The sequence below is a fragment of the Castor canadensis genome, chromosome 5, assembly GCF_047511655.1.
Source record: "Castor canadensis chromosome 5, mCasCan1.hap1v2, whole genome shotgun sequence".
Taxonomy (NCBI): domain Eukaryota; kingdom Metazoa; phylum Chordata; class Mammalia; order Rodentia; family Castoridae; genus Castor; species Castor canadensis.
The window spans coordinates 618,110-641,450 of record NC_133390.1 but is presented as its reverse complement, the minus strand read 5'-3'; the positions used below and the strand labels follow the sequence as shown (position 1 = coordinate 641,450).

Below are 23,341 nucleotides of genomic sequence, written 5' to 3'. Positions count from 1 at the left end.
CTGGGCCCTACAGTTCCAGGGACTGGACAGGGTTTGCATTGAAACAACCAGAACTGTTTCACAAAAATTTGCTTTGGTCCTTCCGTCCCCTGCAAGCAAGCAAAGTCCCACGACTGGTGGGAAACAATCCTACAACCCAGGAGCACCCTGGCTCGGAGGGGGCTTTTCTTTCAGAAGGTTCTGGAGCCGGCTCACTCTGTGACTCACCCTGTGGCCGGCCCCTCCCTCGTCCCTGTCCCGCCCCTCCTCTCCTCCCTCCCCCCGGCTCCCGCGCCCTGGGCTGTAACTGCAGCAGGCGGCAGCGGCAGAGGTTCTCACTCTGCAGCACCCGCACCACCGCCCACCCCGACCCCGGCCCTCTTTCAGTGGTGACCCACAGGCTGGCAGGCGACATGAGGGTGGCCGGTGCACTGCTGCCCCTGCTGATGCAGGCCTGTTGGGTGGCCACACAGGAAGTCCCAGGGACCTCAAAGGCCATCGCCTTCCAAGGTGAGTGGACTCCAGTTTTTCTGCTGCTGGGAGGGATGCCTGGAAGTAGAGGGGACCTGTCCCCTCCCACTGTGAGAGCCAAGGACAAGGGGCTTTGTTGGGGCCTGAGATTCCCCTACTTAGTTCCCTGTCCCAGGACAGCTGGGGCCTCGGGCTTCCCACCCCAGCAAGGCCCTTGGCTTCTGTCACTTCGAGCCTCCCCATTCTCAGGGGGTGTCAGGCTGGGAAACCTGGGAGAGACCCGCTGGTGAGGGGCAGCCAGAAGCCATCTTTTCAGGTCACTTTTCTCTTCTCTGTGAACAACTGACCTGAAGGACCAAATGCTGTCCCTTTGGCTCCTCGCCAGCCAGCCAACCTATGTGACTGTTCCCGCATACCTCAGCATGCGATTGTGCCCCTGGTGTCTTTAAATCCACCTTGAAAATTTAAAGAGGAACAGAATTCTTTGTCCAGTCCTGTCCCAGGGAACCCCTGTCATTTGGAGGCCTTGCTGAGGCCTTTCTAACTCTGAGGAAGTATCACTCACAGAAACGCCCTGGGGTCTGGTTTTACCCCATCCACTGCTGGGTGTCCCCGCTGGGCAACTGGAGGCTGGGCCAAGCTCACCTACCTGGGGCTCTGCTGGTGGGGGATGAGTAAACCTCGGTGGGCAAAGGGACCTCTTGTGCAAGAAGGGTATAGGTCATGGCTCAGAAGACTCCCTCCTTGGCCCAGACTGCCCTGTGGACTTGTTCTTTGTGCTGGACACCTCTGAGAGCGTGGCCTTGAGGCTGAAGCCGTATGGGGCCCTGGTGGACAAGGTCAAGTCCTTCACCAAGCGCTTCATCGACAACCTGAGAGACAGGTAGGGTTGGTGCATGGTGGCTGGTCTTGCATTTTTGTGGGCCAAGGGGCTTGGCAGACAAGGCAGGGGCTCATCTGCCCACTTGAGAAGGACACCCAACTCAGGGGACCAGAGAGAGACAACACAGCTTACATGTGGCACCTAGCCAGCAGGAAGGCCTAAGGGGACCATGCTGAGTGCTGAGCTGTAGGTCCCCAAACAGATGAGGAATTGCAGCTCCCCAAGCAAACTGAGTGAGTATGGGGAGCTGGCCACAAGCATGCAGTTCTGCCTGGTGCCTGGGGGCCTGGATTTCACTGACCCCACTCACCACCCACGTGGGCCAGCAGAGCCTCTGCTCTGGTCCTGGGCCTGATGTCCCGAGCACAGGGGCATGAGTGACTTGCAGCCCATCCACCTCCACAGCCTCTGGGGCCCCCAGGCCCTGGGTATGGGGCACAGCACTTCATTCACTGGCTCCCTCCCTCTCCTTCCCTCTGGGGATGTAGCCCTGGGAGGTGTGGCCTGGAAGGTATAGAGAATGAGTCCCCCCCACCTGTGACAGGGCTGCAGTGGTATGAGGACTGGGGCTCAGTCAGACAGCTTAGCCCCTCCCCTGGTCTTACCCTGACCCTACTGGGCACTGGCCAAGGGCCAGGGCCTCCTGTCCTTGGAAGGTGTCACAGAGACAGTGGCACCTGCAAGCAGGGGGGTTATCCAACCCAGAAGGGTTTCTTAGACCAGAACCAGAAACATAGTAAAAATGCCTGGGTCAGGGGGAGAGAGGAAGAGGGCCCAGCTGTGGACGTCAGCATGCAACCCAGCGTTTCCTGACCCATGTTCCTGTGCCTCAGTTTCCCACCTATGAAGTGGGTTAGAGCTGCCCTGCTTTTAGGGCCTCAGTCACTCTGTCTCCTGAAAGGTGGGCAGGTTACCCAGGGTCCAGCAGAGCAGACACAGGAGGACCCTAGGACTAGGCACTGCAGAGCAAGGCAGAGATCACTCAGACCTGCTCTGGGGTCCCAATGTCCCATTAAAACTGACATGCCAAGCCCCCACTGTCATGAGCCCCTCTTCTGTCCACGACTGGGTCTGTGGCCCCAGATGGGATCACAGTGCACACAGCTCCTCACCCACAATACCAGGTCAGTAGTCCTGGGGCATGTACTCCGGGAAGGCCTCGCTCCTCACCCCACCCTGCGTGGCTTACAGGTACTACCGCTGTGACCGCAACCTGGTGTGGAATGCAGGTGCCCTGCACTACAGCGATGAGGTGGAAATCATCCGTGGACTCACGCGCATGCCCAGCGGCCGTGATGAGCTCAAGGCCAGCGTGGACGCCATCAAGTACTTTGGCAAGGGCACCTACACCGACTGCGCCATCAAGAAGGGGCTGGAGGAGCTGCTCATTGGGTGAGTGGCCGCCGCCGTCCACGTATCCAGCCTGGGTGGGGCTGGCCTTGGAGCCTCAGGTGGCTTCTGCCCCCTTGGGGATCCTGCCAGGCCCTGGGCTGCCAAGTGACCAACAAATCCTGGGCCTGAGATCCAGAGACCCGTCCCAGTGAGGGACAGACCATCAGCCTGCCCAGTATCTATGGACCACGCCCACCTACATACCGAGCCAATGTCTCCCTGATCAATGACCTGAACGTCCCCAGTCACTGCCCCTCTGTGGCAAACAAAGCTGACTTCTGCAGAGACAGAGGCAGAGATAGAAACAGACATAGAAACAAAGCAACAGAAAACAGAAATAGAGATAGAGGTGCACAGAAGCACAGAGACGGAGATAGAGAGAAAGAGATGGAAAGACAGTGACGGAAAGACAGTGACAAAAGACAGACAAAGAAACACAGAGAGAGACAGAAAGAGAGACAGGGAGAGGGAATTTGGTTCTTATGGAACATGGTGCAGAGCGTTGCTGGACCTGATCGACTGGATCTCTAATCTCTCTGTCTCTGTCTCTGCAAAAGTCTGCCCACTGGTCTGGGTTTTCTTCTCAGAATGGTTCTGTGTTTGTCCCATAAGGGCCCAGGTGTGGAGCTGATGGATGAGGGCAGCCATGACCCTACTCCCCCTCAGGGAGCCCTAAGGCTTTGTGTCCATGCCCAGCCCCCCACAGCAGAGGCTGCCCTGGGTGGCTGGTGCTGGGGAGGGTCATCAAACCCCCCACCTTCCCTCTGTGCTGGTCTTTGAGAGGCACCAAAGTGACCAGTGTCGGACTGAGGCCATGCTCCCCTCTGAGTCCTGTGGAGTCCACACACTCCACAGCTGTCTAGGATGGTGGCCAGGTGAGGTCGGAGTTGCAGGAGGTGGGCCAGGCCCTGTGTTCCATTGTCCATGGAGGGCGCTGGGCAGCCATGTGAGGTGGGAAGGCACTGCATCGGGACGTGGCTTCAAGTGCAGACCCCACATGGAATCCACAGAATAAATGCAAAGCTGTGTTTTCTAGAAACGCTCGGCCTGGTTCTGTACAACGCCCTCCCTGCACGGTCAGCATGCCCATCTCAGGTCCTTTCCCCAGGGCAGAGCAATGCCAGGCTGTGTGTGGGTCGCTGGCCACCCTCAGCCACCACACCTCCCACAGGTCGAGGTGCAGCCTCGGTCACACTCTGCTCTTGGGAGTCTCAGGTTCCTGGAGCTGATTGCATGCTGAGGACTCTGAGCCTCAACTTGGGACGGTATGCATCTCTCAAAGTAGGTTTCTTAGAGAAATGTGGCTGGACAAGACCTTATTTTCTATTTTGATACTTTTTATAATCACTATCAACCTAGGGTAGCAGAGTTCCCAGAGCTGGGCACCTCCAGTTTAGGGGGGTCTCAGCTCTGTGGTTCCTGGGACCCTGAGCTGGAGGAGCCCTGGAGAGGGTCTCACATGGCCTGCTCCTCCAGGGGCTCCCACCTGAAGGAGAACAAGTACCTGATTGTGGTGACTGATGGGCACCCCTTGGAAGGCTACAAGGAGCCGTGTGGGGGTCTGGAGGATGCAGTGAATGAGGCCAAGCACCTAGGCATCAAGGTCTTCTCTGTGGCCATCACGCCTGACCACTTGGTGAGACCCCACCCTCCCTATGCCCCCAGTGCACAGCACCTAAGGCTGCTGCAACCACCACCTGTGGCCCCCACAGGCTATAGGTGTCCCTTGGCCCTTGCCTGGTGCACACAGAGTCTATTTCCCACCTTCTGGGACCCTGATGTGGCTCCTATGGAAGGGACTCACTATCAGGTGGCCCTAGCCTTCCATGAGCTGACCCTGCCCCACTGAGGACCTGGGTGTGTCTGTGTTGGCTCTGCAATGCCCACCCCAGCCATCCCTTATCATGAGTCCCACTGGGTGGGCGCTGGAGCTGGCACAGTGACAGAGGCCAGGCTCATTCTCCCCCATCCCACCCCAGGAGCCACGTCTGAGCATAATTGCCACAGACCACACGTACAGGCGTAACTTCACAGCCGCAGACTGGGGACAGAGCATCGGTGCAGAGGAGGTCATCAGCCAGACCATTGACACCATTGTGGACATGATTGTGAGCGCTGCTGTCCACCGCGTGGGGTCGGGGAGCGCTGTGCCCTGCAGGGAGAGAAAGTAACCCGCTTTTCTGTTTCCATTCCAGAAAAACAATGTGGAGCAAGTGGTAAGAGCCCCTTCCCCTTCAGCCTGTGCAGTCAGAGTGCACGCGTGTCCCCCACATGTCTGTGCACCAAAGCGCACGTGTGTGTCAACATGCTTTCCTGCCTGTGTCCGGGCACTGGTTCCCTGCTTTTGGACTTTCTGACCTGTGTCTCCTGTGTCTTCCCCCCAACAGTGCTGCTCCTTCGAGTGCCAGGTGAGTTTAACCGCCCCCCAGCAACCCACCCCATGACCCCTGTCTGGAGTCTGGAGCTGACCTGTCCCTCATGTCTTGCAGCCTGCCAGAGGACCTCCAGGACCTCGAGGGGACCCTGGGTATGAGGTGAGTGGATGAACCTGCTCCTGCTCCTGTGGGGGGAGACCCATGGGACTACAGCCTGCATCAGCCTCCCAGGCTACCTCATGTGCCCAGCACTGGCTGGGAAGGTGCCTCAAGTCCAGGGAGAAAGTCCAGGCAGCAGGGCCCCGGTGAGATGGTGGGTGTGGAGTAGACCGGCCATGAGTACTGGGGCCACAAGGCCTCCTCCCTGTCATCCAGGAAGCTGCCCCAAACCACAGCCCTCCCTGGCACCCACTTGGCTCCTGGAAAAGCCTTCTTGTGGGATCCAGGCATGAAGCAGGGGCCTGAGACCTGGCCTGGCTTGTACAGCATGATATGAACATTAAAAGTAGTCATCAAGGGCCAAGTGCCATGGCTCATACTTGTAATGCCACCTATTTGGAAGATGGAGATTGGCTCAAGGCCAGCCAAGGGCAAAAAGTTACTGAGACCCCATCTCAATCAATAAGCCAGGTGTGGTGGTTCACGAATCCTAGCCATGTGGGAGGCTATAGGTAGGAGAATCTGAGGTCAGTCCCTGACAAAATCTCAAGACCCTATCTGAAAAATAACTAAAGCAAAAAAAGGTACAGGGGTGAGGCTCAAGTGGTAAAGTGCCTGTCTAGCAAGTGCAAGGCTCTGAGCTCAAACCCCAGAATTGAGGGGGGAAAAAAAAGCTGGGCACAGTGCTTCATACCTATAATCCTAGTTACTTAGAGGTGGAGCTCAAGAGGATTTCAGTTTGAGGCCAATCCCCAGGTGCAGTCGTTCACCCCTGTCATCCCCAGCTGTGTGGGGAATCACAAATAGTAGGATGGTGGTTCAGGCCGACCCAGGCATGAAGTGAGACCCTATCTCAAAGTAGCCAAGGCAAAAAGGTCTGGGGGCCTGGCTCACGTGGTACCTAGCAAGTGGGAAGCCCTGAGTTCAAATCCCAGTACAACCCCAAAAAGAAAAATTACTGTACACCCTGGAGGACTGGTCAAGAAACATGGGCTTTCTGACTCCTAAGAAAGGTCAGATCCTGGTCTGGCCCTCCAGCCACGTGGTCTCCATCCACAGAGCTAGATCCACCTGTTTAACTGGTGCTCTCCTGAAAACTGGTGGCAGACGTTCTCGTCCTCAATCCAGCATGGTGACTGGGTGTGAGGACTCTAGGATGGGATCCCAAAGCCTCAGGGAAGGGAGTGGGAGCCAGGAGGACTCTGGAGGCAAATGGAATCTCCTAAAGACCTGCTTATATGTACCCAGAGTCCCGTCCCCAGCCTTCTAGAACTATGCTGGATGACCCCTAACCTGGTCTGCTCTGTCCCCTAGGGCGAGCGAGGAAAGCCTGGTCTCCCCGGAGAGAAAGGAGAAGCTGGAGACCCCGTGAGTATCGAGTGCCTGGCTGTAGGGGGGCAGCAGACACTGAGAAGGCTGAGACTGTGAACTGGGCTGCAGGAACCTCCAGAAGGATGGTTTCTGAGCACGGAGATCACACAGTTTATCCCTCTTTGGGGGTGGGGCCTGCCCCAGGGATCATCAGAGTCCCAGGGCCTCTGCTGTGGGCCTTGGCCAGTTGCCCACAGGAGTCCCCTTCCTCTCCCCCTCCTCCTGGGAGCCTTGACTTCCCCTCCCCTCCCCCTTCTCGGGCTTCTTCACTTCCCCCTCCCCTTGCTCCCTTCTCCCTTCCTTCCAGGCTACCTGGCTCCCCTACTCTGGCAGCTCACTGTGAGATCCTGGAGACGCACAGGTGGCCCTCACAGCAGGCCACTCTTGGATGCTGTCTGGTCTCTCCAGCTGACCAGGCTTGGGCTGCAGCAAGGAGTGAGGTGGGCTGGGTGGCTGCTGGTATGTCCAGGTGTGTCTGACCGTCCTCTTTTCTGTTCCAGGGAAGGCCTGGGGACCTGGGACCAGTCGGGTACCAGGGAATGAAGGTGCGTGTCCAGGCTCCCTCAGGCTGAGCGGGTTGAACTGGGCCGGTCCACGTTGGTCCACATGGTGTGTGAATGACATCCATTTTCCACTTGTGTTTGCTTGCAGGGAGAAAAGGGGAGCCGTGGGGAGAAGGTGAGTGAAGCTCGACTTCAGGTCGTGTCCCTGTGCACACAGAGCTTCATCTTGCCTGGATGAGGAGCCATTGCTGGGAGGTGGCGGTGTCCCTGTGGGGGACATGGCCAGCAAACACCTGCCCTGACTCCCTGCTCTCCCCCATGTCCCCTGAGCTTTGAGGCTTGGATCAGCCAGGCCTGGGGACAGACAGCACCCGTCACTCTCATCCACCTCAAGGGGCACTGACAGTTCCTGGAGACCCTCTGAACACGAAGCCTGGCCCTCCTCCCCACCCTTCCCTCCTTGTGCCCCGGCCCTATGATTCTCATGGTGGTAGGCACTCCCTAGGATTTGGGACAACTTTGCATTCACAGGGGGTCCCTGCCCAGCTTCTCCTGACTTGTCCTCATCTGCTGGGCATACATAGCTGAAGTGGGGTGGTAAGCCTCCCTCCAGTCCAGGTGGGGACCACCCCTCACCTTCTCTTCCTGTCTTTACAGGGCTCCAGGGGACCCAAAGGCTACAAGGTGAGTGGGGGTGACTGAGAACATGAGTGTCCCCACCATAACCCGGTGCTGTCTGACCTTCATCTGATCTTTCTTTTGTCTCCATGCACAGGGCGAGAAGGGCAAGAGAGGCATCGATGGAGTGGATGGCATGAAGGTGACTCCAGGGGCGGAGGGCTGGGTGCCAGGGCATGCAGTCTGGGGACAGGAGGTGGGCAAACAGGCACCATCCCTGGGTGGAGGGTCAGGTTCTCATGGTTTGGACCTCCCCAGGTGACTTGGTGGTGTAAAGTCAGATGTTTCCTCAGGTTCCAGTGGGCCCCAAGCCACCCGTTAAGCTTAAGAGGGCTGCGGCTTTCCTGGGAGGGGCAGGGATGGGCAAAGCCAAGAAGATTGGAGGCTGGTTCACCTCAACTGCCCACTTGACCATCTCAACCTGACCTTTTCTTCCTCTTCCAGGGGGAGACAGGGTACCCAGGCCTGCCAGGCTGCAAGGGCTCACCAGGATTCGATGTAAGTCACCTCTTCTTCCCATATTTTGGGACTGTGGGATTTTTAGAACCTTGCTCCAAACCCTTCTGTACTTCTAAGAGTTGCCAATGTCTGTGCCGCGTACAGGCTTGCTTGAGTCCTGATGGCACAGCTGGACAGTTGCCTGCCTGGGGCCCATGAAGGCCTCTGCTAGCTGTGACCTGCCGTGTTTGTCTTCTTACCAGGGCATTCAAGGACCCCCTGGCCCCAAAGGTGATGCTGGCGCCTTTGGACTAAAAGGAGAAAAGGTGAGTGACCCGTGGCCTCTCAAGGGCTGGAGGCTTCGTTGGCCTCTAGGTTCTGAGTCAGACATTCATTCCTCCTGGGAGGATGGGTCGTGGTTCAGTGGAGAAGTCAGAAGCCAAGTGGGCAGGCAGAGCAGTGGCCAGAGCAGTGGCCAGGCTGTGGGCAACCACCTGTAGAAGAGCTACCCAGGGGCTCCCAAAGCCTGGTAATCTTAAGCTGAATAGCCCTGCAGCTCAGTCAATTTATCTGAATCTCTGTCCTTAGCAAAACCTGAATTTAAGAGCAAAGGGAGACAATGATGGCAGAAAAGTGAAGCATGCAAAGGTTTTTACATCCGACTTGAGGCTGTGTCTTCCATTGCGTCTCCCTGGGGATTCTCATGGGGACAGAATGTGTAGGAGAGATGGGGAGGAGTCTGCCCCTGCCCCAGGAGTCCCAAGGAGGCCCTCCTGGATTGAGCAAAGGTTTTGGGGTCTCATGGTAGAGAGTGAAGGTCACCCTCCAGGCTCAGACTTTGAGTTTTCCATTTGCAGCCTGGCAGGTTGGAGCTTCCCGATTAGGTCAGGTGGCTGGGCAGGGCCAGAAGCAGTGTTCTGCAGCATGGGTAGGGTCAGAGGCTTATATAGCATTGGTCAGAGCAGCCTCATACTGGAGTGGTAGGGCAGGCACCGTCACTGAACTCCCAGGATGGGCCCTGATTTGGCTTCTGAAGGCTGTACCCTGAGCAGCATCTGTGACCCCTCACCTTCCCCAGGGCGAAGCTGGAGCAGATGGGGAGGCTGGGAGACCTGGGAGCTCGGGACCACCTGGAGATGAGGTAAGACAAGGTGACCAAGGTGAGACAAGATGAGCCTCATGTATGTACACTGGGGCTTGGGGCCACATAGCTAGACAGAGGATTCTACTCTTGTCCTCCCACAGGGCGAGCCAGGAGAGCCTGGGCCCCCTGGAGAGAAAGGAGAGGCTGGTGACGAGGTGAGACCCCCTACCCCTGCCCTTCACCCTTCACCTGAGCACAGGGTGGCCGGGCACAGGCTGTGCACAAACTAATGCTGGGTTTGTTCCTCTTCGTCTCAGGGCAATGCAGGACCAGATGGTGCCCCAGGAGAGAAGGTGAGTCAGCAGGTGGCAAGGCCTCCATCCTCACCACACAGCGTAGGCAAGGCCAGCATGGCCCAGCCTGGTCCCAGCTCCCACAGGTCCATGGCACTCCCATCTGTACCCTGTGGGTCTCACCTGCCCTCCAGGATTCTTTGGCACTGGCAGAAAGCTAGGTGCTGACCATCCTGGGGCCTTAGATCCTTGGGGTCTCTGGAGGCAGGTGGACCTGAGGAGCAGGGAGGCCCAACCTCTGGAATGACCTGGAGAGGGAACAGAGATGACTGTGGACGTGCTCCAGCCCAGGCCTTAAGCCCCCACCCTCTGCCGGTGAACCCCATGGCTTCAGCTTCATACCTGTTCCTCTCCACGCAGGGTGGCCCTGGAGAAAGAGGACCTCGGGGGACCCCAGGTGTACGGGGACCAAGAGGAGATCTGGTGAGTTACATCGTGAAGCTGGGGCCCTGCCTGGAGGTGGGGGCCATGCTGAGGCCAGGGTCAGGCATCAGAGCTACAGGGCCCACCACACAGGCCTGAGTGTCCAGAGTTTGCCCTCTGCTTTCCATGCTGCATCCTTGCCTACCTCATGGGCCTGGCTGGCCACCTTCAGGGCCTGAGAGCCCCCCAGGGAGGCAGCCCAGGGTCCTGGGAAGGAGAGCAAAGGTCACTGCAGAGGGCAGGACAGGACTGTCCACCTCCCTGTCCTCATGGAGAGTTTCCTCTGCAGGGAAAACAATCCCAAGATGTCATATTGACCAGACAGTTGGTCTCCCACAACCCCAGGGGAGTGGGAAGCCCTGTCAGCTCTCTTTATGTGGATATGGCTGTGGTGGAAGTGTCCAGGCAACCTTTACCAGGCAGTTCTGTTCCTGGGCCACACCTGGCAGCCACTAAGGGTAGTGGGAGCCATGTGACACAGTTTACCTGGTCGGGCCCCTCGCCATCACACTTTGGGCCTTTCTAAATATCTGTGGCTCCCAGCCACTGTGCAAACCTTTCCACACAGACCTCAGGCTCTTCTTTGGAAGGTAAAATTTTTAAGAGTGAGGATGTCAGATCAAAACCCCAAGTAGGGGATGAGTCTGAGGATGGTTTAGTTGGGAAGTCTCCGCACAGAGCCTCTCAGCAGATGGTGGCACTGCAGCTGAGGCTCCAATTGTCCCCTCCTCCCAGTCAGGCCTCCTGAGCCATTTTGATATCATTTGCCTCATAGCCAGATGTGACACTGGACTTTGTCTGTCCCCTGATTCACTGGGGACTTCCTAGACCCAGAGAGTAGACTTAGAGCCTATGATCCCAGTAGGGAAAGTGCCTCAGAGGTAGTACCCCATCTGCCTACAGCAGACACAGGAATGTCCCCACCTGTCCCTGGAACGGGACACTCACGTCCCTTTCACTGTGACCAGAGATGCTCTGGAACAGAGTTCCAGGGAGGGCCACCTTGGCTTTGGACCTCTGAGGCTCTCCAAGATTTTTCTGCCAGTGGTTCCCCTACAGGAGGAATAGCATGCATGGAACAGCCTCCAGGACCTCTGGATGAGATGCTGGCCTCATGATTGTGGCCCCTAAGATAGGTGGTCACCCCAATGGTCATGGTTGGGGCCTCTTTCCTGACAAAGCCATGGCAAGATCAGGAGGGGAAGGTGTCAGGAGACAGAGAAAAAGAGCAGCCAGTGCCCATAGAGGGCAGTGGCTCTGCCCAGCTCCAAGCCCACCAGACCCCTGTAATCCTTGCCCGATGAACTCTTCATCTGCTGTCCACCTTGCCCACTGGCCATCAGGGCAGCTTTCACCCCCAGAAAAGCGTGGAGCCAGTGGCCCTGTGGCCTGACCTCCACACTCGTGGACTCCTTTCTCCCCAGGGTGAACCTGGACCCCAAGGTGACCAGGGAAGAGAAGGCCCCGTCGGCATTCCTGGAGACCCGGTACGAATCCTGCCGACTTCGGGAGATGGGGTGCAGGACACCCACAGCCTGACCGCTCACACTCGGCTCACGGCTCGGCCAAGCTGGCCAATTTGGGTGCTGAGACAGAAAGGCTTGCCGTGGCTCAGCCAGTGGGAGATCTGTTTCCAACTGGGTTCCTCCTGCAATGTGTGTTCCCTAGACAAGGGTGTCCCATCTTGGAGCCAGCTGCAAGAGACCAGCTTGTCATCCTGGGCTGGTCTGGGTGGGACCGGGTGACAGTGGACCCAATTCCCAAGGCCCTGATCTTCTGCATGAGGCCAAGGACTGTATTGGAGGCACGGATGAAGAACCCCACACCAGACATGGCAGCAGTGGGGAGGACAGGAGCAGACTCTGAGAGCCCCTAGGTTCCTGGGTGGATGGAGTCCCATATTGGGGAGGAGGCCTTTGAGCCCCTGGAAGACACCTGTGTGAAATTGTGGCTGGAAGTGGATTTGGAAGTGTTAGTATACAGAAGGTTTAAGAATTCTGCTGGGGGTGAGGCTGTCCAGAGCCTGCACTCCAGAAGGGGAGCCTGGGCCTGATGAAGAGGAAGGTCTGACAGAGCTTAGAGGAGTGGGGTCACCCCTGGCTCAGACAGGAGGTAGCTGGGACGGACCCATTTCGTTACAGGGTCACCCACCATGTCCTCTAGGCCCTGGCCCAGGCTCCCAATGTGGGGGTCCAAGAGCAGGTGTGTGGATGGGTGGGTGGGAAGAAGAAGGTGCCCCATATAGGAGGGCTGTGGAAGAAGCTATGGCCTCAGCATGGTGCCCAGATGTGCTTAGTCAGCCAGGAGGCTGGCTGCTGGCCATGTCTGTCAGGAGCATATGTGTCAGTGAGTCATACAGGCAGGGTTCTGGGAGACAGGCCTCCTGTGGAGGCCTGAGGGCATGGGCAGGTAAGGCCCCGGGTTTGACACATGGCTTCCTGTTTGAGGAGGCTTTTCTTATAGATAGAAATTTGGAATTGTAGTTTGCAACAAAGAATTTAAAAAGTAAGAAGGAAGCAGCAGCCACAAGAGGCAAAGGTGTTTTTTCAGTTCTGTTTCTTGGCGATAAAGGAAGATGAATGAAGTAAGTCTCCTAAATGAAATAAGGCTGTGCCAAGACTACCCCCCCCCCAAACAAAACAAAACCCAGAGGCTGCCTCACTTGTTTTGCTTTAAATAAGAGAAGTCACACTGCTCCCCAGCCAAGGCAGCTGCTGCAGGAGAGAGGCTCCCAGCACGGCAGAGGCCTTCCTCTCCCACCGCAGTCACTGGCTTTCAGTTTCTTCTGATATTTAGTTTGCTCTAGAATCCTTCAAAAAAGTGTCTCATGACAAGTGTGAGTGTGAGTGAGTGTAGACCTGAGGTTCTCCCAAAATGCATCACACTGGTCAGTGTAAGACTGATTGTCCTTGTGGGTGTCCGGTTCAGCCATGACACTGCTGTGTAGACTCACTGAGTTACCTCTCCAGTGTCCATTAACACATATGCAGATTGTCCCCCGTATTTTGCTTCCCAGAAGAAAATACTTTAATAAATACCAATATCTGTTGGCTTGGCAGCTTGTCTGTCTCTGCCATCCATATGTCTGTCCAGTCACCCACTTATCTGTCAAGTGACATTCATTCATTCATCCATTCATCATCTGTCAGTGGTCTGTCCATCTATCATCTACCCATCCTCCATAAATCCATCCATCCCTTCACTCATTCATCATGTCTCTAACATCCGTTCATCCACCCACCTGTCCACTCACCCATAACCCATCATTTATCATCCATCCATCTTGAGATATCGCCAACGCCAAATCCGGAAGGTAAATTCTTAGCACAGGATTTCTTGGATAAACAGTGCATGTGTATTTTAATATTTGATAAAAAATTCTTCAAAGTAGTCCCAACCTTCTTCCTCCCTCAAGAGCATAAAATAGACTGTATCCACACTTTTGCTAACTTGAGATACTGTAAACTTCAAAAGTGTGTTTCTGCTCCTTGGTAACAGTCTCGCCTGTCTCAGTTAGGGTGGCACTTGTGGACAGGCCAGGTGTCCTTTTTGGGGTTCTGGGCCTGCAGGAATGTTCTTTCTGGTTGTTGGAGTGCTTGGTTTTCCATTGGATTCTGTTTCTCAGTTTGATGTATATGACATTTTACCCACAACACAGACATCTTTCTAATTTTGCCCTCTGTGTTTTCACTGCCTGTGATGTTTTGCTGTTTTGCTACTCTATTTGGTCATCCTCGTATTTTCATGCTTTGGCTCTCATTTGTCACGGCAAGAGGTGAGGAGTGTCGACTGCACTTTCTGTGAACAGCAAGTCAGCTGCCGCCTTTCCTGTGACGAAAGGCACCTTCGTCATATTTAAATCTCTCTCTAACTCTCTGGACTTTCTGTGTATGCCCTACATCCTTATCTTCCCCAGTAGTGGTTAGCACCAGGCTGGGCCATCCCATCCCCTGGGATGTTTGGGAGCTTTCCCGTGCCACGTGGGTAGTGGAGTTTCAGATTGTCACCCACACCCCCACCGTGGTGTATTTTGTGGACAGGTGGACCTGCGCCCAGCCTTGCGGGGGCGGGTAGGGGCTGGTGATTCTCTGGGCATGAGATCAGATGCAGAAGAGGGTAGCCATTTCAATCCTGATCCCTCGAGGATAGACCCACACCCAGGAGTCATGAGAGGCCATCACAGTACAGAACACATTTGTGTTTTGACACACCAGAGACATAGAGCAGATGGCTGCACTGCTACAGAAGGAGAGAAGTTTCTTGAGAAATGTCCACTTTCCCAAACAAATCCCAAGAAAAAGCTGAGAAATCCAGAAAATGGGGCAAAAATTATAACTTCCTTTTGTTGACCCTTCCCAGCTTCACCCTTCCTCCACCCACATTTTATGTGGCCTCTACTTCTGGTAAGACCCCAGAGTCACCTACCAGGGCCCTCAGGGCTGCCTGGAAACGTCCATCAACGGGCTGCCTGCTTTGAGGACAATGCCCAGCCTCAGTCCCTTTTCTCTCAGTTTGCTGGAGGGGACCTGACACACCTCCCCTAGATGAAACCTCCTACCACTCACTTGCCTGCCCAGGGCACACAGGGCCTTTTGGATGATCCCCCTCTTCCATACCCCAACGCAGGGTCTCAAGGGCATACTTGTCCCCTGTGAGCCACAAGTTGGGAGAGCTGCTGGTCTTCCTCGAGGCTGTGTGCAAAGCCTGGTGACATGTTCAAAGTCTGGTGATGTGTGCAAAGGGAGAAGTTACCTGGCCCACAGGCCTGGTGGCCGGAGCCAGATGTGTATGTGGTCCAGGCAGGGACGGACACTGCTGATGCTTCTGTGACTGGCAGAGGCCATGGAGATGGATCTGGCTCATGGAGTGAGCTTTTAGGGGGAGGCTGTAAATGCTGCAAGAGGAGGCCAACCAAGCAAGGCCTTGTTGGGGTGCATTGACCTAATGCTGGGGCCAGTGGACAGTCCTCTGACCCAGCAGCTCCGTGGTGACTGGTGCGTGCTTCCTTTCTCTGCTGGCTGTGTTGTTAAGGTGCTAGGGGACCCAGCCAGCCCAGAGGACAGTGGGTCATGCCTGGGGATGGCTCTGGGAAAGTGAAGCTTAGGGGACAGCCCTTGAAACTCTGGCCCCATACTGTGAGAAAGGCTTGTGAGATGTGGTGGAGACTGAGGTGGCCTAGCACACAACTTGGGGGCCCAAGGGTCAGGCCCATGAACCAGGCTTAGGCCAAATGCAGCACTGGGAGCCTGGGGGCAGCAGGCCAGGTGTAGACCAGAGAGCACTTTGGGGGAGCTGACCAGGTGGTCCTGCATCAGAAACAAACCAGCTGGGTTTGTCCCCTCAGCTGTATGGTTGGGTGTCTGGTGAGAAAGAGGCTGAAGACTTGGGCAAGAGGTGTCCACTGCAGATGGAGTCCAGCACAGCCCACATGGGCTTTACTGGGAGATCAAGGTCCATGTGGCCACTGCAGCCAGCTTTGAGCAGGAGAGAGCGGTCTACTCACCCTGTCCTCTAAGGACCCCAAGAGAAGGCTATAATAAGGAGACTGCAGGGACACAGTGGGGAACCGACATAATCTCACCCAGTGCCAGCAGCCCCAGCCCACCTGCAGAGGGGCCCTGAGGGTCCAGCTACTGCCCTCTGGAGCCTGAAAGTGGTCAAGCCTGGCCCAGGCCCCTGGATGAGGTCTCCCTGTATGCAGTGGTGCCTTATGATCTGGGACCCTCAACTCACAGAGCAAGACCAGGGGTCAGTGAACTGGGGTCCCACAGGTTTCTCCATTTCTCAGGGTGAGGCTGGCCCAATTGGACCTAAAGGATACCGCGGTGATGAGGGTCCTCCAGGACCTGAGGTGAGTGCCTGCCCTGTACTGCCCTGTCCCCACACCCAGGAGGCCCCTCTCTCTCCTGCCCACCTGGAAGATCCTGCCCTGCCAATCCAGAAGACCCTGCCCTATCCGCTTGCTCATCCAGGAGGCCCCTTCCTGCCCCTGCTCACCCAGAAAACCTCTCCCTGCCCCTGCCCATTCAGAAGGCCCCTCCCTGGCCCCACAGGGTCCCAGCTCCCATTCTGCCCTCTCCCTGCCCTGACAGGGCCTGACTCCCTATGGGAGCCCCCACACCTGCACTGTCTGTGACCTAGTTGTCACCCCTTCCTCTCTTTAGGGTCTCAGAGGTGCCCCAGGACCTGCCGGGCCCCCTGGAGACCCAGGGCTGATGGGTGAACGGGTGAGTATTCCCTAGGAGACCCCTGCCTGGCCAGTGCTGGGTGGTCAGAGGCCCTAGGAGGCCCTGGCCCTGCCCTGAGCCAGCCTAGTGACCGAACAGCCAGTGCCCGAAGTAAACTCCTAAGCAGCAGACACCTCAGCTGATACCTCCTGCTCTGAGGTCCAGTCCAGAAGGAGTGAACCCCTAGGACAGCCTCTCTTCCAGGCTGACAGGAAGGGCCCTTGAGGTGCTGCCGTCCTGTGCCTGCACTGTCCCCTGTGTATCATGGTAGTGTCTCATATGGTGACAGGAGCTCTACTCCGCTTCCCCAGGGTGAAGACGGTCCCCCCGGAAACGGCACTGAGGGCTTCCCAGGCTTCCCCGTGAGTGTCTCAAGCCTCCCTGTGTACCCACAAAACTTCCCCTGCATCTCTCTGGTCACCTGGACACTGGAGAGGACAGGGAGGGCCAGAGCCATCTGACCTCTGCCAGTCTTGTGGTCCACCCCCATCTGCAGTCACCACCTGGATGCCTTCCCATGTCTGACCATGGTGTAAGTGTCCTGCTTTTCACCCACAGGGATATCCAGGCAACAGGGGCCCCCCAGGGCTAAACGTGAGTACACCCCTACCCTGCATCTGCCTGTCTGCAGGTTTGTGTGCTCACACTCGGAGCATGCATGCACACATGTCCACACATTCACGTGCATGTCCCACGCACGTGCAAGCTCAGTGCCCACAGCACACACATTGCACATGAGCTCAGGCACTGAATGAACACACATACAACACACACAGGGTCCCAGGGTCACCCTACTGGCCTCAGACACAGGCCAGCCACACTCACACCCACCTTCTCTGCTTCTCCCTCACCCCACGATTTCACCAACCTTCGTGTTCTGTCACCCACAGGGCACCAAAGGCTACCCTGGCCTCAAGGGAGACGAGGGTGAAGCTGGGGACCCTGGAGAGGATGTAAGTGATATGGGGCAGTGGGACAGAGCCACCCGGGTGTGAACCCCACGTCACACACTGGGAGGATGCACTCTTTGTACCCCGAGAGCTCAGGGTGGTGTGGTGCACTTGGCTGTGCCTGTTGACACCTTGCTGTTTCCTTCCAGAACACTGATGTTTCACCCCGTGGGGTTAAAGGGGCGAAGGGGTACCGAGGCCCAGAAGGCCCCCAGGTGGGTGATATGGCAGCTGGGTGGGTGGAGGGTACAGAGGGCCGGGGGAGACGAGGGACAGGGAGAGAGAGGATGGGGCTCTGCAGGAGAGCAGGTGGAATCACCGAAACAGTGTGGGTCACTGGGGAGAGGCCGGTCACCAGGGTGCGGGCTGACTGTCCAAGGATGGTAAAAGCCACATCCAGGGTAGCCAGAGGGTCCTGGGGCCAGTGCCTGGTGAGGACCCAGATCTGTTCATCAGGCCATCAAACCTGCAGAGAATATTCTTTGCCCTGTGGGAAGGTGGGGATGACCAGGGTGGGGTGGTCAGATGAGACTGGGGCTAAGGGGTCCACTGGAGTGCGGTTGCCTGAGGCCCCTGCTGGGCTCCCAGAGGACCTATGGCTCAGGAATCATCAGGTGGGTGCCTTCTGCTCAGAGCCCTTGTCTGTTGTTGCTCTAACAGGGACCCCCAGGACACGTGGGACCACCCGGGCCTGATGTAAGTAGTTATCTGCAAACGTCCTCTGGGGGCCAGGACCCCATGGAAGGCTGTTGGTGGAAGCTCCATAACATTGGGGTGACTGAGGGAGGAGGTGCCTCGCACTCGGGCCTCTAGGGCCATGTGATGACCACAGGGGACACGTGGTGACTATGGGGGGGCACATGATGACCATAGAGTACATGGCCTCCGGAATGACCAGAGGTGACATTCCAGAGGTGGGGGATACTCGATGACAATGGGGAACACATGAAGACCACAGGGATTAGGTGAGAGGACACATGACCATAGAGGATACATGATAGCCATACACTGGTGACCACATCAGGAGCTGTGCCCTGGTGGCAAGGGTGTAGTGGGTAGAGCCAGGCACACCCTAGGATGTGAGAACCCCCTGCCCAAACCCAGCCCTTCAGTGGCTCCAGGGGTGCCCAGGAGGTCCCCAGCCCAGATCCAGACTCAGCCTCTGCCTCTCCCTCCCCAGGAATGTGAGATTTTGGACATCATCATGAAAATGTGCTGTGAGTACCCTGACCTTCGAGTGACAAGAAAGTCCACACCAGCCCCAGTGCCCACCTTTCTGCTCCAGAAGGCTCTCTGTGAACTCCAAGTGGGGCAAAGGGGAAGATGGTCAGACAGTGCCCAGGCTTGACCCGACAGGTGGCATGGCCTCACACAGGGGTGGGCTGGGGCTGGGCTACTCATCCCCTGAGATAGCTGGTGCCCTGGCAGGCTGAGAGCCTGGGCAGCACTGGGCAGCAGGGCAACTACTGGGGAGCCTGGTGGCAAGGGGGCAGCTTGCAGTCGGAGCTGTCGTCTGCCTGTCTGTCTCTCATTATTGTCTGATTCGCTCTTCTCTCCCCTTTGTCCCCAGCCTGCTGCGGTGAGTGCTGTCTCTTCACTCTCAGCAATTTCCATGTGGTGGGAATGGCTCCCATGGTGGATGGAACTACGTCCTTGTCTCTGCATTTGCACAGCAGCAGTCACGTGTGTCTCGCTAGCTCCTTGGCCATCTGCCCCATTTGTCCACAGAGCGCCCCTGGGGCCACATAGGCCCAGGGAGCTGTGTCCCAGTCTTCTTTCTCTAGGACCTCAAGTAACAACCAGACCCCTGGGCCTGGCCTGTCCATTCTCCCTATGGGACCCAGGTTGGGATCAAGGGGCAGCAGGGAGCAGCTGTCACTGGACCTGGCCGAAGGCCATCAACCTAACAAGTCCTCCGCCTGAGGAGCCAGAGGAGGGGTGATCAGATCCTTAGCGTGGGGTGGGGCTGAACCATGAATCATGGAGGTCATCCCAGAGGAGGCCCTGAACGCTGATCCTTCCCATCCCACAGAGTGCAAGTGTGGCCCCATCGACATCCTCTTTGTACTGGACAGCTCTGAGAGTATTGGCTTGCAGAACTTTGAGATCGCCAAGGACTTTATTATCAGGGTCATTGACCGTCTGAGCAAGGACGAGCTGGTCAAGGTGAGCACCTGTGCCTGGTGAAGACATGGTGGGCAGAGAGCTGAGCCTCCCTGGAGTCCCCACTCATCACACAAATACCGGCTGGTCCTGGCCCCCAGCCCACCTGGTGAGGCCACTGGCCCCTAGCAGGTGGCATGGACATGGAGCAGTGCCCATCCTGGGCCCCAGGGCATGGGCCTAAGTCCTGCCAGTGGTTCCAGAACTCATCCCTAGAAGATAAAATGAGGGAGGCTTCATGTGGGGTCTGTGTGGACCCAGGGGAGCCCTTTCCAGGGGCCCCACATAACAGGCAGGCCAAGGTCCAGGGCTGCTGTGGAGGGGCCCTTGGGGAGGCATGAGAGCCGGGCCTCTGGGTGGTGGGCTGACCACATCGCTCTCCAGTTTGAGCCAGGGCAGTCCCATGCGGGCATGGTGCAGTACAGCCACAACCAGATGCAGGAGCATGTGGACATGAGGAGCCCCAACATCCGCAATGCCCAGGAGTTCAAGGAGTGAGTGGGCTCCCCACCCTCACCCCCAGACCCCAAGCAGGCCTGGTCCTACCCCTGGTCCAGACCCTGACCCTGGCGTGGCTGTCCCCTCGCTACACAGAGCCGTCAAGAAGCTGCAGTGGATGGCAGGTGGCACGTTCACGGGGGAGGCGCTCCAATACACCCGGGACCGGCTGCTGCCACCCACCCAGAACAACCGCGTTGCCCTGGTCATCACGGACGGACGCTCAGACACGCAGAGAGACACCACGCCCCTCAGCGTGCTCTGCGGCCCTGACATCCAGGTGGGAAGCTATCCGCATCACACCTGCAGACACAGGCGCCTCCCCCTGGGGAGGCGCAGGGCACAGGCTTGAGGCCTACCTATGAGACCTGTCATCCCCAGGTGGTCTCCGTGGGCATCAAAGACGTGTTTGGCTTTGTCGCGGGCTCAGATCAGCTCAACGTCATCTCCTGCCAAGGCCTGTTGCCCCAAGGCCGGCTGGGCATCTCACTGGTGAAGGAGAACTATGCAGAGTTGCTGGATGATGCCTTCCTGAAGAATATCACGGCCCAGATCTGTATAGGTGTGTGTGGGCTGGGTGGAGGGCACATGTCCAGGCCATCATGGACACGTGCCCTCAGCTCCCTGGGACCCTTGGTCCAAGGAAAACGGCCCCCAGAAGCTGCCTGTATCTCTCACCTAGAGAGATGTTATAGCCAGGCCATGTGGCACTGACCAGGGTGGCTTCTGTCCCAGCCCTGAGCTTAGCAGGGCAGTGTAGGGGTGTTCACTCACACTCACATGGGGCCAAGACCCCAACTGACTCCCATGGGCACACACACAGCATGTCCATTGGGCTTGGCCCAGCAGTCAGACCCGACTGCATGGTGCAGGCAGCTGGTCAGCAGGCAGTCACCATCACCACACTCACAGTGGGCACATGGCCAGCTGTGGGGCTGTGCATGCCTGACCTGCAGACCACTTCTCCTCTGAGCCTGGGTTTCCTCATTCTCAGAAAAGGCCAAGGTCCTACCCCGCCCCTTGGGTTGGAGTGAGGACCAGGAAGTGGTGCCTGGGGACCATCTGTCATTCCTGAGTTAAGGGACCCATCCCTCCTAGTGGGACAGCAGAGCTCAGGGTGAGCGTTGATTCCCTTGGGGGCCGGGGAGGGGCATGGTGGTTCATGCACACGGTCCTGTCTTTACAGACAAGAAGTGCCCAGACTACACCTGTCCAAGTGAGTACCTGAGGCTGGAAAGGGTGGGCAGGTACCTGACAAGGGGCCCCTGCAGGGCTCTGGGCAGCTCCTCTCCTCCCCTCCCCTCCCCTCCCCGACCCTGGCATCTCTGTGCAGCTCGGGGGCCCCCTAGCCCGCCCTTCACAGCTGCACCTGGCGGGCCTCGTGCTCACACCTGCCCACCCCTGCCCACAGTCACGTTCTCCTCTCCGGCTGACATCACCATCTTGCTGGATGGCTCCGCCAGCGTGGGCAGCCATAACTTTCACACCACCAAGCTCTTCGCCAAGCGCCTGGCCGAGCGCTTCCTGTCGGCGGAGCGGGAAGACCCCTCCCAGGAGGTGCGGGTGGCAGTGGTGGAGTACAGCGGCCAGGGCCAGCAGCAGCCAGGGCGGGCAGCCCTGCAGTTCCTGCAGAACTACACGGTGCTGGCCAGCACCGTGGACAGCATGGACTTCTTCAACGATGCCACCGATGTCAACGACGCACTGAGCTACGTGACTCGCTTCTACCGCGAGACCTCGTCGGGCGCCGCCAAGAAGAGGTTGCTCCTGTTCTCAGACGGCAACTCGCAGGGGGCCACAGCAGCGGCCATCGAGAAGGCAGTGCAGGAGGCCCAGCGTGCGGGCATCGAGATCTTTGTTGTGGTGGTAGGCCATCAGGTGAACGAGCCCCACATCCGCGTGCTGGTCACAGGCAAGACGGCAGAGTACGATGTGGCCTTTGGCGAGCGTCACCTATTCCGTGTGCCCAGCTACCAGGCCCTGCTCCGTGGCGTCTTCTATCAGACAGTTTCCAGGAAGGTGGCGTTGGGCTAGTGGGCAGTGCATACCTCGTCAAGCCTCCCTTCTCCTACCCATGACCAAACAGAAAGAGGAAATGTGACCAGAGTTTCCTGGCCAACCCCAACAGCTAGACTGCATTAAGGGAGAGTGTGACAGGCTGGGATGTCACCCGAGCTGTGTGCTGTCCTCTGCCACTCACCCGAGCTGCCATCTGTGTCCACTCCCTCCCTCAATTCATGCAGCATGGCAGCCACCTTGCTCGCCTCCCTCTGCACCTGGGCTGCGCACGTCCAGTCCATCTCATCTCCCTTGCTGCTGACATCAGTTCCATGCTGCGCCCTTTTCTGTTCCTGACGTCTAGACACCAATCCTTCAGGATCTTCTTTATCGTTTCATCCATGATTTAAGTCAAAGCAAACCCTGCTCATGAGTTCAGGTGAGCTGCTGGTGCCGGACTGCTTGGTTTCCAGAAAATGGAAGGCAAGAGTATTCTCAAACACACACCTTGAGGAGGTGGCTCTTCCTCATCAGGTGCTTGGAAGTGGTCCAGGCCCTTGGGGCCTCCAGGTGAGCAGCAGGAAGACGCTAGCTTGGCCTCCTGACCTCACGCTCTCCATGTAAAGGTGCTGCCCTCTGGGCCCCACATTCACACAGGGCCTGGCCTGGATGGATGTGTCTGTCAAAAGCAGCCAGAAGCTTTATCCTAAAAATAGTGACTGTGCTACATCTTACTGAAGACCCTCTATGTTAGTTTCAGTCTCAGCCCCGTCCAAGCCAGCCATCTCTGCTAATAAAGGTTTCCACTCCTCTCCATGGCTGTTCCCTGCTGCCTGTCCACGCTTCCCACACCCCAGGGAGGAAAGCAGTGGTGGATGCCCAACCCCAATACCCTCACCCTCCCTCTACCCCACTCCAGGAAGGCAGAGGTGCTGTCCTTGGCTGGATGCTGCCCTTGGGCACTGCTTACCTGTGTCTGGGAGGAATATACTGGGACACAGAGTCCTTGATATATCTGTGGGCAATGTACCAGAGGGCCCTATACCATGGACTAAAAATTAGGAGCAGAATAGGGTTCCATGGGCTGGATTCAACCAGATTAAACCCCAAAGACCAGCATCTGGATTTTAGTTTTGATACTAAAACATTCCCAGAGATCCAGAAGGGCAGAGAGCCCATAGGACCTGGAAAATGTCTGGAAGTATCGACCGTCACTCAGAGTAAGACAGCAGCCAGCCAGCAAGGCCAGGCTTGGGGCTATGGTCAGGAGGGGGCCTCTGGCCTCAGAAGGGGTTCACAGGAGGGTGAGACTGACAGAAGCAGGTCTGGTCCCGTGTCAAAAGACGTTTGCAATTGTTACAGACCTGGATTCCCACTGCTTATTCCTCCCCTCTTA

General features: G+C 57.2%; 1 protein-coding gene across 1 annotated transcript; it reads left to right on the top strand.

Moving 5' to 3' along the window:
* Positions 1-258: 258 nt before the first annotated feature.
* Positions 259-22,761, top strand: Col6a1 (collagen type VI alpha 1 chain). The gene is made up of 35 exons (XM_020178658.2): positions 259-489; positions 1,204-1,333; positions 2,525-2,725; positions 4,202-4,361; positions 4,705-4,833; positions 4,921-4,941; positions 5,113-5,133; positions 5,215-5,259; positions 6,574-6,627; positions 7,131-7,175; positions 7,282-7,308; positions 7,791-7,817; positions 7,909-7,953; positions 8,256-8,309; positions 8,513-8,575; positions 9,328-9,390; positions 9,495-9,548; positions 9,651-9,686; positions 10,047-10,109; positions 11,534-11,596; positions 15,898-15,960; positions 16,274-16,336; positions 16,648-16,698; positions 16,895-16,930; positions 17,227-17,289; positions 17,436-17,501; positions 17,947-17,982; positions 18,467-18,503; positions 18,857-18,865; positions 19,319-19,452; positions 19,834-19,943; positions 20,044-20,227; positions 20,329-20,509; positions 21,134-21,163; positions 21,359-22,761. Exons 1-35 carry the CDS (start codon positions 393-395, stop codon positions 21,979-21,981), a joined length of 3,084 nt encoding a protein of 1,027 aa, XP_020034247.1. The 5' UTR covers positions 259-392; the 3' UTR covers positions 21,982-22,761.
* Positions 22,762-23,341: the final 580 nt, after the last annotated feature.